Raw genomic sequence first — 13,999 nt, 5'->3', positions numbered from 1 at the left:
TTGCTGCCTGATAACTCCCAGCTATGCTCACTCCTCCAAATATAGCCACAAAAAAGGCAAACCAACGGATGGAGAGACATTGGGTGCTTCTATCTTTTATTTACAGTCTATGGTGAGATTATTACATTTTTTATATTAATTCAAAGTTGATTATCGATATCTTAGAGGTTGGTATCTGAATAAAAAACCTACAGGAGAATGTCAGAAAATAATGCTGAAATATCTTAAAGTCCCTTTGGGAATACAATCTCACGCTTGTTTGTTATAAATAACTTGCTTTTTAAGTCTTACAACCTGTTTGGATTCATTCAACTTCATAGTCATGACATTAAATTTGAGTTTTATTATTTAAAGTAGCAGAGGGCTGAAGCGTTCGCCAGCTCAATGCTGCCACCGGTAGGCCAGAGCTCACATTCATATCCTGAAAAGTTTACTGTCATATTTCATCTTTTATATGACAGATTTGTATTATTGTTTTCTATCCATCTCAGATATGAGACAATTCAGAGCATTGTGTCTCTTATCAGGAGGCCTCCATCTGTCCCTGTAACCAATCCACCGCCACTCAGCCATCGCCTCTCCTTCCTCCTCCTCATTCCTCCATACCTTCACGCTGTAGCCATTGTTCTTTATCGTGTCTTTCTCTTTTGCTCTCTTCTATTTCTTTCATCTTCATTAAGTCAGAAGTCGTAATGCTACTTTTTCTGCCATTTTTCCTTTGGCTGAACAACAATTTAAAAAAAAAAGACTTGATAGCAAATAGCAGCCTGGCTGCATGGCAATTATTTCGAACCCCTGCTGTCTCTTTATCAGCATAGATAGCACGTATTAGTTTGTGTTTGTCTTCCTTGCTTTAAGCATTGAGTTTGTTTAGTCAAATCTGTGGTCCATTAATAAGCAACCCTACACTCAAAAAAATCTGTTGTTGGATGAACACAATTTAATCATGGCACCCTTTTTGCACACAATTTAACCAAGTACAATAAACCCTTTTCGATCATGTCAAACCAACACATTTAGCATTTGGTGGTTTAATGTAATCAGATTACGTTGGATCAACATACTATACTTACATTGATTTGAAGTGATTTATTTAAGTATGTAGAGTGAAATTTGTTTTAATTCATTCTACACAATTTAAAAAGTTTAGGAAAACAGAATTAAATCTTGTTGTTTCAACAACTACTTTGTTAATCAAGTCAATGATTTCACTCATTTCAACCAAATTATTTCAATTAGATTTGTTTACATTTGTTACACATTTAGAAACCCACTACTTTACAAAAAAAAGTCACAATCAGATTATGATAACATTATCTTTATTAACTGGATTTAGTGGACAATATAAAAGCTTACCATTTTTGTACACCTGCAAGCATTATGCCACTTCAAAAGGTAAAACGTTAGAATACTTATTTACATAGGTAATATGTTGGAACCAAAGCTTCCACAACTAAAAACAGATGCAAAATTTGCTCAATATATCGACTGCATTTTAAAAAAAATTAAACTAAAAGATAAAAAATACATCTCCCACTTGGCAAGTTAAAACATGTGACAAAATAGAATTACTATTGTGTGAATTTGGAAAAATAAAATAATTAGAAATAATTTGGGGGCAGTACAACAACAAAACAATCCATAGGTGATGAAAATCTATATTTGTTTGGTGTATCTCATTGAAATAATTATTAGTTTGACCAATTTTTACATTTCTGTATTTATTTTTTTAATTTTGGTTGCAGTCCTCCACAGCTAGCAATATAGTTTTGCTGTGTTTTAAAACATGCTAGCAAGCAAAATGGAAACAATAATACAGTGAACTTAACAGGTGGCAGTGGTCTTAAACTTTACAGGACCTTGACACATAAACACAACATAGTACTTCTGTCAGTACTTCTGATCCATTTTGAGCCATCTATATAAGGACAAACAAAAATCATCTGCAGTGCTGTATAAAAGGTGAATTGCCCAACAGAGAGAATCCAAAAACTTAAAAAAAAAAAATTTAAATGAAAGAAAAAAATATAAACAACTCAAATATTACCATTATATATTGGAAATCACCATTGCACCAATGAACCATTCAAGACCTATCAGTCATTTTCAAGTGCCCTCACCCCATAAGCTTGTTTTTCAGAAACTGTGCCTTTGAAGACAGCTTTTGTCCATCAAGATTTAAAAGTATCTTCTGGAGGACTTCAAAGGTGCATTTAAGTTCTGGTGGGTAGCTCAGGTTCAAACAGTATACGAGTCCAAACAACAGAGCACATGCTTGTGCAATGTTACCCAAATCAGTGTTAGCCTCCACACCCTCAATCAGGACACCAACGTCCTCTGGGTCATCTTCAGGTTCAGCACCCTCCTTCTGGATGACGTACACCCCCATCACAGTTTGCTCCATGCAGCTTTTTGCCTCGCTGTCCGTATCCTACATGAAAAAATATAAGACAACAAAGTAAAATTTAAGAGATTGTTTAAACAACTGTTTCTATGCTGTTCATAAAATCCAAGTACAGTGGGGCAAAAAAGTATTTAGTCAGCCACCGATTGTGCAAGTTCCCCCACTTAAAATGATGACAGAGGTCAGTAATTTGCACCAGAGGTACACTTCAACTGTGAGAGACAGAATGTGAAAAAAAATCCATGAATCCACATGGTAGGATTTGTAAAGAATTTATTCGTAAATCAGTGGGGAAAATAAGTATTTGGTCACCTCAAACAAGGAAAATCTCTGGCTCTCACAGACCTGTAACGTCTTCTGTAAGAAGCTTTTCTGTCCCCCACTCGTTACCTGTATGAATGGCACCTGTTTGAACTCATCATCTGTATAAAAGACACCTGTCCACAGCCTCAAACAGTCAGACTCCAAACTCCGCCATGGCCAAGACCAAAGAGCTTTCGAAGGACACCAGGAAAAGTATTGTAGACCTGCACCAGACTGGGAAGAGTGAATCTACAATAGGCAAGCAGCTTGGTGTGAAAAAATCAACTGTAGGAGCAATCATCAGAAAATGGAAGACATACAAGACCACTGATAATCTCCCTCGATCTGGGGCTCCATGCAAGATCTCATCCCGTGGGGTCAAAATGATCATGAGAACGGTGAGCAAAGATCCCAGAACCACACGGGGGGACCTGGTGAATGACCTGCAGAGAGCTGGGACCAAAGTAACAAAGGTCACCATCAGTAACACACTACAACGGCAGGGAATCAAATCCCGCAGTGCCAGACGTGTTCCGCTGCTGAAGCCAGTGCATGTCCAGGCCCGTCTGAAGTTTGCCAGAGAGCACATGGATGATACAGCAGAGGATTGGGAGAATGTCATGTGGTCAGATGAAACCAAAGTAGAACTTTTTGGTATAAACTCAACTCGTCGTGTTTGGAGGAAGAAGAATACTGAGTCGCATCCCAAGAACACCATACCTACTGTGAAGCATGGGGGTGGAAACATCATGCTATGGGGCTGTTTTTCTGCCAAGGGGACAGGACGACTGATCCGTGTTAAGGACAGAATGAATGGGGCCATGTATCGTGAGATTTTGAGCCAAAACCTCATTCCATCAGTGAGAACTTTGAAGATGAAACGAGGCTGGGTCTTCCAACATGACAATGATCCAAAACACACCGCCCGAGCAACAAAGGAGTGGCTCCGTAAGAAGCATTTGAAAGTCCTGGAGTGGCCTAGCCAGTCTCCAGACCTCAACCCCATAGAAAATCTGTGGCGGGAGTTGAAAGTCCGTGTTGCTCGGCGACAGCCCCAAAACATCACTGCTCTCGAGAAGATCTGCATGGAGGAATGGGCCAAAATACCAGCTACTGTGTGTGCAAACCTGGTAAAGGCCTATAGTAAACGTTTGACCTCTGTTATTGCCAACAAAGGTTATGTTACAAAGTATTGAGTTGTATTTTTGTTATTGACCAAATACTTATTTTCCACCCTGATTTACAAATAAATTCTTTACAAATCCTACCATGTGAATTCATGGATTTTTTTTTCACATTCTGTCTCTCACAGTTGAAGTGTACCTCTGGTGCAAATTACTGACCTCTGTCATCATTTTAGGTGGGGGAACTTGCACAATCGGTGGCTGACTAAATACTTTTTTGCCCCACTGTAGTTAAAGTAATAAACAGAAAATTACACCACTAAAGTAGTTGTTAGTAATTACTCCAATACATAAATTATAAAATACACCTCTCATGTCAAAAGAGGTGGCATAATTGACCTCTCACCGGCCCCTCCCCCGAAAGGGCCATTGTCCAATTACACATTATAGCAACCGTTACTGTGTCTGACAAATATTAACCTCAAGCAAGATGGAGAAGCGGTGTGCCCACCGATACGCCGAGAGATTGTGTCTGGAGGAGTTGTGTTCTTTCCATTCACAAAGTCAAAAACAACGTGAATGGATTAAACAGTGTGTATGGCCCCATTCCCAGGTAACTGTACCGAACATTATGAAGCATGTCTGCTTGCACATTCGGGTACCCATTGGTGCGCAGAGGAAACCATTTGTTTGTCGGACGTAGCAAGAGTAACTTAGGGGGACAGGACTCGAGAAAAGGCTAACTCAGCTGCTAAAATAAAACAGGTATAGAAGTGTTAGTACTAAACAGCTCAAAGTTCATAGACATTTCTATTTACAAATACTGATGACCATAGCAATGAAAAAACAACAGGACTTGTTTTAATCCAAGTACAGATTCAAAAGCAATATTGTCTTGATGCATGTTAAATGCATTGTATGTTTGTGTATCAAGTTTAAGTAGGCATAAATTTCTTTCCTTCCAATACCAAATCCCAGAAATTCTTTATTGCAACGCTTAATACTGTTTGGTATTCAAGACATCCTTTCCCCAATACCAGGTGTCTTGTTGCTAATCTCAAAATTTTAATTTTAACGATTTGCATTTGAGGCAACGTCACAATTTGTATGAGAATGTTACGGTCAACATGCTGTCACAGTGACTCACCAAGTACTCCTTTATTAACTTCTCATAGTCTTCGTTTAGGTAGATGCACAAAGACTTCAAGATGCATGCTCGTCTGGTATGGATGTTGTCATGCTGGAGAGGAGGAGGAGATAATATGAGCCAAAACCAGGCTGTTTTTCTTAAAGCTATGGTAATCAGTTAACTTGCATAATTATTCTTTAGGTTAGAACCTGGCATGTACCATTTGTTAAGCTGAAACAAAATTGACAACTTCATCTCCAAATAAAAGTTATTTTTGCTGCCTATGACAAAGTCTACTCAATCCTAATACAAACCTTGGAGATGGCAAGCATGAGACCTCTTATTTTCTTTCCACGTGTCCCTCCTTTGGTCAGAAAGATTTCCATTAAGCGTGGCGCGTATTGGTCAAGCTCGGCAAAGAAAGTAGATAGCAGAGGCTTTGTGGTGATTCGCAGAAACTCCTTGTCAATCTGCAATAGAGAACAAATACATTGATTAAAAACTCAACTGTATATTTCACTCACTTCACATCTAAGCTGACTAAAGCTGCTTTTAGAAGACCATGCAGACATCAGTGCTGTCTGTGTAGAACATGAATCAGTCTGTGTCAGATCCTGAATTTGAAATTTCCACTAAAGTCACAAGTAAGAGGCAAGTGGAACCAAGATCTGGGCCATTTGCTTTTTGAAGTTTGCAAAGACTGCTAAATTGCACCAGTGGTAGTTCACTCTTTGCAACATAGTATGCTGCTCTAAACAGATTTTTCAGGTTTATTTTTAGTATATTATTTGCAATTGGTGTTTGTTCTGGGAAAGATATTGCAGACTGAGCAATAATCCATTTCTAATGGGGGCCTTTCTTAAAATTACTGGTCCCAGTAACAAAGGCGCTTGTCGACTCAGGAATCGAGGGAAAACCAACAACACACCCGGCAGAACATTATGTTATTTACACGGGTGCACATAAGTGGTCCGCATGTGCGCATTCGCTGTCAAAATAAAAGACGCGCACCAGATAAGAAGTTGCAACGCGCGTTTGCATCCATATAAAAAGCACTGTTTTTGTCCGCTAGAGTGGGATTTTCACGGCACATTCTGCACCACATCTGTGCGTTCATCATTTGTTTGAAGCCAGCTCACCTCCTTCAACCACTTTTCTGAGAATACGCGCTTCTTTTGTGGTTTGGACTCCTTCTGACATTTCTTTGGAGGTGGAGGAACACCAAAGTAATTGCTTAAAGGAGCTTCTTGACATCTTTAAGAGTTCTAAACAAATGTCTGTCCTCCTCCTGAAAATCTTATGTACGCAAACACGCGTTGCAACTTCTTCTCTTGTGCGTGTTTTTTTATTTTGACAGCGAATGCGCACCTGCGGACCACTTATGTGCAGCCCTGGTTATTTAGCTCGTCATATTGCAGCCACAGAAATCCTTTTGTCCATGAAACCATAAAGCTGCACTTTCTTTTTGCCTTATAGTCTGATTTGTCATAACTTCTCCGTTTTGTGGTAAGCTTTTCTTTGGCTGTCACTTCTTCACCCTGACCTGTCTTATTTGGCTCAGCAGAACTGAAATATATATCTTCCTGCTTTTACACACGCACTCACATAAGCTCAGCGATTCTCTGCGCGATCAACCTCTCACATGTTTAAGCTGCGGGAGATTTCACTTGTCATGCTTGCATAGTAAGCTAACGATTGATAAGACGATGTCAGAGGAATTGGTGCGCAAATTATCCTCACTCACAGATCAGTCCTGTCGCTCTCTATACACAGTTCGCACGATTGCAAAGTGAAAGCAAAAAACAAGCGCAAATTCAAACGCGATTTCAATATGTCACATATTGACAGTGGCTCACCGATGCCAATGACATAATTGCCCAGCTACATTTCCGAAAGAATGCAAAAGCATTGACATATATTTTTCCTTCCTACAAAAGCCGGACGGGCAGGGCAGAGATAGATTTTGGTAGCCCGACTGGAAAAATCGCTAGCCCCGGGACGTCGGGCTAGCGATTTTGCGAGCCCTGTACAGCGTTTCAATAATTTGTACCTACTACTCTCCCTGATGGAACAACGCTTGCACTGCCACATACAAGTCACTGAAAGAAAAAAAGAAAAGCAGTTTTAAGGATGGTTTTATTGGCACCTTTTTTTCCACTTTGATTAAATCATAAAACTATCATAATAAATATATGATGGTAAAAGGCTTACCATGTATTAAAGAGGAGGCACAAACAATCAGCAAAAGGGGTCAGCTTTCTTTGTGGTGTTACTATGGTAAAGAAAACAGACAATTATTTTATAAAAATTCCAGTGGATTTTTTTTAACTTTGTTGCAAATGTATAAAAAAAAATACAAATACATATAAATACCTCTTGCAATATAAAATTCACAGATAAATATCCAATCTGTTGCCAAATGTAATAGCAGTGTTTCACACTATGCAATAAAGATGCTGGTAGTTGCGGTAAAGGTCCGACAGGCAATTTTCATAACTATCCGCCACTGCCTTTTCCTCTGACCTCGTGTTTATGCTCTTTTTCCCATGCACTAGCGATCAAGTCAATTCGAAGGATGCAGCCCCTGAATTTGGACACAGCTAATATTTAGCAACTCGCGCATGCTAGTTTAACTTGCATTACTGTGAGAGGCCGAATGCTTAAAATAAAAGGAGAAAGAAAGAAAGAAAAAATGCAAATAATAATAAAAAAAGTGAACAAAGACCATGTCTTGCAATAACCGTCATTTAAAACCAAAGTGAATGCTAACAGAGCTAGGTAAAAGTTCAATGAGACAACCATACTAGCTTTAGCTAACTTCATTTACTTTGAAAGTGAATTACAAACGTGTTAAATATTGAATTAAACATATCAATAACCGCTAAAAACACTATAAGACTAACTGCAAAAACAGGTAAAAAAAAAAAAAAGAAAAACAATGAAGTGGAAATGCTAATAATAGTATAAATATACCCAGAGCGGATTAGAAATCAGGTATTAGACGGTACCGATTGGCACCGTCTAATACCAGATTTTCACTGCATTTGCTCCACTCCCGCTGTCTAATGACAACTTACACATTTGGATTTAAAAACATTGTTAAACAATTAACGGACAGAACAACTTCGTTTGACTAAGATATTTTGAGTTATTTATTACTTACCTGTATTGTGGAAGATTCCGCAGAGGGAAATGGCAGTTCACTGAACACATAACTTTCTCCGCGTTCCCGCCTTTTCACTTCTGGGAAGTTTGAGCATGCGCACTAGGCATCGGTTTTAGAGTTGTTGATTTAAAATAATTACATTTAATTGAACTGAAGAATGCAAATCTAGTTCATTAAACTTTTTGTTATTTTATGTTAAACCAACAACTGATAATGATTTAAAAACCTAAACTCAATATGTTCATGTTAAATAGACAAATGTCTATTGAATTAATCAAACAACTGCCTTAGTTGACTTTTTTGAGTGTAGAATGGAAATGAAGGATGAACCGTAGCATAGAGAAAAAGACGAGTGATCCCTGCTCAGGGAGGCATGGAGATACAGCAGATGTGCAAGGAGGAAGCAAGCGTATGAACGAGCATAGTTTACATGTTCTGATGCTCAGATAGGATGCTGCAGATTGTTACAGATAATTGCATACAGCGCGATCATGGTGCTTATTTCCTACATTCCTCTCATAGCCTCTGATGATGTTCTTGCAACATTTTAAATTTAGCTGTGACCATGAAATGCTGAACTACAACAGAAAGACTAAAAGTAGGACATCGACAGTCACATGCAAATAGCTCGTTAGGTGCATACAGAGACATTATTATCTCTCTGTGTATCTGTTCAGCCAGAAAAACGAGAACAGCCGACTGGAAAAGGTTGATCTGTTATGTCTTCATGTAATGTTTTCTGGAATGCAATTGTTGTACTTTATATACCAGCATCCAGTAATGATGACATGTCTGTAGTACTGTATCAGTTACTGTATTTAATATTTCACATCTCTCTGTCTCATGTTTTTTTTAACCAAAGTTTTAAAAACTGCCTGAACCCTACAACAAGCACAACGTTCAAGCCAAAAGTGAAAAAACGTACGTGTCAGATATCCAAGAGGTTTATGGAGGGAATACAGGATGATCTGATCTATCAGATGCTCTTATGGATGTTTTGTACAGAAAGGATGTGTATCTGGAAAGATCCAAAAGTACACAAGTTCACAGATCTGTCAGGAGTCCATGATGTTTACTGGGGCCCCTTCACGGAGTTCTGATCTTCCACAGATGGTTGTGTTATATTGTCCTGATGTGATGTGACTGCAATTCATCAGTTAGAATACAAGATTCGTACATCGCAAAGCTCTTATGTCTAGCATAATGGAATCAAAGGGTTTTTCAGGAAACTGCGTACAGTTAATGGAAAGTTACAGAAAGACTAAAAGAGGATGTGACTGTGTCATTTTCACTGCTTTATAAATTGAAGGATTCTGTTTTGCACACATGCACAGTCCTTCATACTGGTTGGTTAGCTGAAATAGAGAAGCCTTACAAATCAAGTGTTCAGTTTGTCATTCAAAATGAAAATCAGGTACTGTTTTTGTCTATTTTTCTTTTTTCTTGAACTTTAATCTCATTTTAATGACAAAACTGTAAACAAACACGTCTCTTAAACCATCTGCAGTTACTCCAAACTTCCCCAAGTTGTATTCAGTGAAAACCAGGGCTTGCACATGACTCTGGAGTGACAGAGTGACAAACACATTCTGCTGTGACAAATAGTGTGTCTGATGTGATGTCCCTGACTTCAGCCCTAGTTAACTGGTGTTTGGGACGAGGTTAAACAGTCCTCCAGAAATCCTGCTTATCAGCAAATACACTTAACTTTCATACACAGGATGCCCTATAGGCACCACTGGCACCTTATATGGTGTAGTATGTGAATGCACTGGAGTCTCCACTTTTTTGCAGAGTGGTTGGAGATATTACTTATCCGCTGTCTCCATCTATCCTGCATCAGCTGCCATTGCACAAAACCCAGAAGCACGTTTTTGCCGACGTGACAGCTGCTTCAAAGATGGTTTGCTTAATCATCATCAGAGCGAACATTTATCGATGTTGCTTATCACTCTCTTCGTCTATGTTGCTCCATTCCTCTATTTCTGGTTCCTGTGGTTTTGTCATTTGCTTAATCTTTCTCTGTGGTTTTAGTGAATGTGTGACAATTTTTGTTCAAATGGCGATAAAAATGAGATCAAAAAAAAAGAAAAAAGAACAGCATCTAAGCGTGCCAGCTAGTTAGGTTTACACAGATTCCTGGAAGCAGCAGGTTCTCCAGACGGCTCGGTCGACTTATCTACCTCAGCAAAAAACAAAACATCCATCTTCAGGTCCCTGAGAAGTGACTTGGGTACCACCTTGAATCTGCCTTACCTTGGGGACCAATCATCAAGGACTGGTCAGATATTTTGACCACATATGGACAGCTACTGTGAACACATGTTTCTACTGCTTTATTTGACCTAAAGGTGTCCAACAGTAAAGCTTTGAGAACCTGCACACACATTAACAGAAATGAATGAGCCTCACAGACTGGACAGTCTGTACTCCGGCCTCCACTGTGCACTACTGCTAGCGCACTAATGAACCCCTTAAATCTGTCTGTGTCCTCACTGCAGTGATTAATCTTTTCTTGCTGGAACATATGGAGTGTAGACTTCCACCGAGTGGACAGGGGAGCCATCGGGACATTTACTCCTGGAGTTCAGCCAGCAGCCTGTTTGAGTCACCAAGGCTGCTTCAGAGTTCAACATCTTCACAAATCTGCTGTTTCTGTCTCTTGAATATGAAAGCACTTTGAAAGCTTAATGGAAATCCAGATTCCACACCAGCCTGTTGGCTTTCCCTAACCAAGAACAGTCACCTGACCAGGTGTGTGAGACGTGGGGAAAAACCCTGATACAAGGGTCATTATTTAGTCTTTCAACTGCGTGTCTGAAAATCTGAAAATACAACACCACAAATAAAATCCATAACTATATTTTAACAGTTTTCCACAGTTAGTTGCTGTGTTATAGGAAACAGACAGACTGACTCCAACTTATTGCAACATTTATGGTAGTCTTTTCTGACCTGTTGGTTTTCTTGACAGTCTCATTGTTAACCCAACGTGGCATGACTTCATCTTATTGGATAAAACAGATGCTGACAAAGTTTAAGTTTGAGGACGTAATTTGCAGTTGACAAAGGTGATAAATTGCGCTATATGTTACTGAAATACTGGGGTAGGGCTTGGTTTCTGTGGACTCACACAGAAACCAACTTCCACAACAGTTTTGTTTTGTATCCTATCAGATTTTATTGTAATTAAAAAACATTATTCTCCTATTCCTCATTTATGTACAACCCTGGCAATTAAAGTGATTCTGATTCTGGTTACAGGGAATAGATGTAAGTTGCACAAAAGTGAGTGGTCAGCTCAGCAGTTTTGCATGTCTAGTGCTGGTTCCTCCTTCTCTGTTTGGGGTTTGATTCACACCACAGAGAGAGTAAAGAAGAACAATTTTTAACGATGCAAAAACAGCGCTTGTTGCAATTTCACATCAGTAAAAATAAAGGATGCAAAAATAAGCGCCCCGTGGCACAGAATCACACTCTTTCTTGCAAGTTTCCTGCAACATGTGACGGATGTGATAGATAACGTTTCAAAGGAAGCAGTGGGATGATGATGCACATGTTTAGAGAAACAAATGAGCTGACGCGAGGCTTCTCATTATGTGTTTAACTTCAGACTTTAAATTGCAGCATCCACCCAACAACACTTTCACTCTCTTTCCACCTTTCTGTATCTCCTCCATCTTCCTCCCTCTCCTCCACTCTTCCTCGCTACGGTATGTGGAGCAGAGTGACTAATGATCAGTGACTCTGTCACACACGGGAGACTTGCTTTCCCTGCAGCCACATCCAAAATTAGCACACACAGACACCTATGAGAACACAGGCGTACACAAGTCTGCGTGCAGACGTTTCCAACCAAAAACCAGAAAGGTGCATGCACGCACTTGCAGATGAGCAGCTCCACAAGAGCGCTCTGACCTCTGTAGCACAGCACACAGACGGAGGTGTCATTTGTCTCAGTGAAACATTTCTGTGCCACAAAGAGAACTTTTTCTTTCCTTGCAGAGAATAAGATTGGTTGTTTGGAGCCCCTGATCTGCTGTAGATATTGAAGTCCTGTGAAGTCCCGATACTGCACGGGACTAAATGCTGTGCTCTGATATTGTGCTCTCTCTGCTGGATGGAAGCAGCAAATACAAATCAGCTTTCAAAAGCTGTTTTCTTTTCAGGAGCACTTTAAGAGTATTGCACTTGCTGGAATGAAATGAATAAAACCACAGTTTCTTGTCTCTTCAGTTTCTTTCCTGCAGCAGGCTGCTAACTGACCCCAGATCACACAGCAACCAACCCACACCTGAAGAACAGAGCAGCTCCGGCATCAAACCTCCCTCTAGTGTTTCATGTTGTGCACAATTCCAGATAATTCGGTGTTCAAACACTCGTAATCGTGGCTGGATTTGTGCGAGCTCAAACGAAAGGAAAAAAAGATTTCGCGAGATTCGAGCTTTTGTGGTGCAGATCGGTGCTGCTCACAGCTGTTTAAACATGAGAAAAAAGGGGGGGAAAGAGCCATATCCTAGCGACTGAATGTGGTTGCAATGTTCTTCCTGTTTTCACAGACACAAATTATCTCTGATCTAAACCATAGCATGCGAAAGAGTCTTATCTCCATTTCCATAACTGCAAAAATAGCAACACAAACAGCAGATGTTTGCTGAGGGTATGGGCAGACGGATCCTAAACCAAAAAGAGAACAGTTCATATAAAAGCACTTTTAGTTTAAGCCATTTTATTTTATTTTTTAATTTTTGCACATTTGCTCAGTTCCTACAATAATATCTGTCATGTTTTGACAGGTGAAGTACTACATATCATTTTTAAAGGGTATCCTGTCCTTATTTACTTCAACACCCTATAAATTGTAGTCAGGAGAATGATCTCTGTTGAATCCTTCGCTAATGCAAAAGGATTTTGCATCAAAAAGCTGATTAGAGACCCAAAGCTCACACAATAATTTAGCCAAAAGAAGCTCGCGGCACCTCTTTGCAGAACAGGTCTTTACAGAGGACGTGCAAAGCCCTTAAACTCTTCTTTGTTTCTTCTGTTTCACAAATTAACTGTGAAATATCATCACGTTACAGTGTGTGCGTGCATGTCTGTGTATGCTCCATCCTTTTACACCATCACAGCGTGCAGTCACATGTTGAAGCCTAAAATAGTCAGCGTGACGTAGTTCTAAAATATATCATAGTTCAATAAAAGTGTTATGGAACAGTGTGGCTGAATTTATAAACAGAAACAGGAAGTCACATGCTGGGTGGAAGATATCGGCCCCGATGGGTGAGATAAAATGTAGAATGAAAAGAGTTCCCGTGCTTCTGTTTCTGTTCTAACCAGATCCCTGTTTTCATGATGCTGAAAGTGAAAGTCGTTGCAAAGCTGTGGCGTAACCTTCAAACTCCTTCACTTTCCATCACAGGCACAAACCTCCCCCTTGGGGATCTTTTGCCCACTGCTCCAAGGCTCACTCTAATTGTCATCCAACTATTCCTTCTGCCTCTTTTGCCCCTTTTTATGTGATTTCTTGACACGCTTTCTCTTTGAGGATCTTTCTGCTGTCATGTGTGATTTTGTCAGAGCTCTCTGAAATTTTCAGAGATTCATTTTTTCATGAAGCTCGTTCTTCTGTGAAGCCCATCATGTGTCACTTTGGATAATCCGAGAAAAGTCTATGACATGATGAAAGTCCGACATCACCAGTGGAAAAATTCCCGGAGTGTACATGCAATTCTTCTTGTAGTAGATTATTAATATCAATTTTGCTGGATTCATGTTCTCAGCTGCTCCTATGAGCTGTGACAGCATGCTGTCTTCATCCTGTTCTGATCCTGGAGACAACTTTTATTTTTCATTTTTTGGCACGTGGCTACAGT

At 39.7% G+C, this 13,999-nt stretch overlaps 1 protein-coding gene across 1 annotated transcript; it reads right to left on the bottom strand.

The window, feature by feature from the left end:
- Nucleotides 1–1,270: 1,270 nt before the first annotated feature.
- LOC309705228 (uncharacterized protein) lies at nucleotides 1,271–8,198 on the bottom strand. The gene is made up of 4 exons (XM_082530891.1): nucleotides 8,124–8,198; nucleotides 5,275–5,430; nucleotides 4,979–5,071; nucleotides 1,271–2,431 (listed from the first exon to the last, which is right to left on the bottom strand). The coding sequence occupies exons 2-4, from the start codon at nucleotides 5,344–5,346 to the stop codon at nucleotides 2,117–2,119; spliced, it is 480 nt and encodes a 159-aa protein (XP_082387017.1). The 5' UTR covers nucleotides 5,347–5,430; nucleotides 8,124–8,198; the 3' UTR covers nucleotides 1,271–2,116.
- Between the last annotated feature and the right edge of the window lie 5,801 nt (nucleotides 8,199–13,999).

The sequence above is a fragment of the Aulonocara stuartgranti genome (genome assembly GCF_965226115.1).
Source record: "Aulonocara stuartgranti genome assembly, chromosome: 4".
NCBI classification, from domain to species: Eukaryota; Metazoa; Chordata; class Actinopteri; order Cichliformes; family Cichlidae; genus Aulonocara; species Aulonocara stuartgranti.
This window is presented reverse-complemented; position numbering and strand designations above follow the sequence as displayed.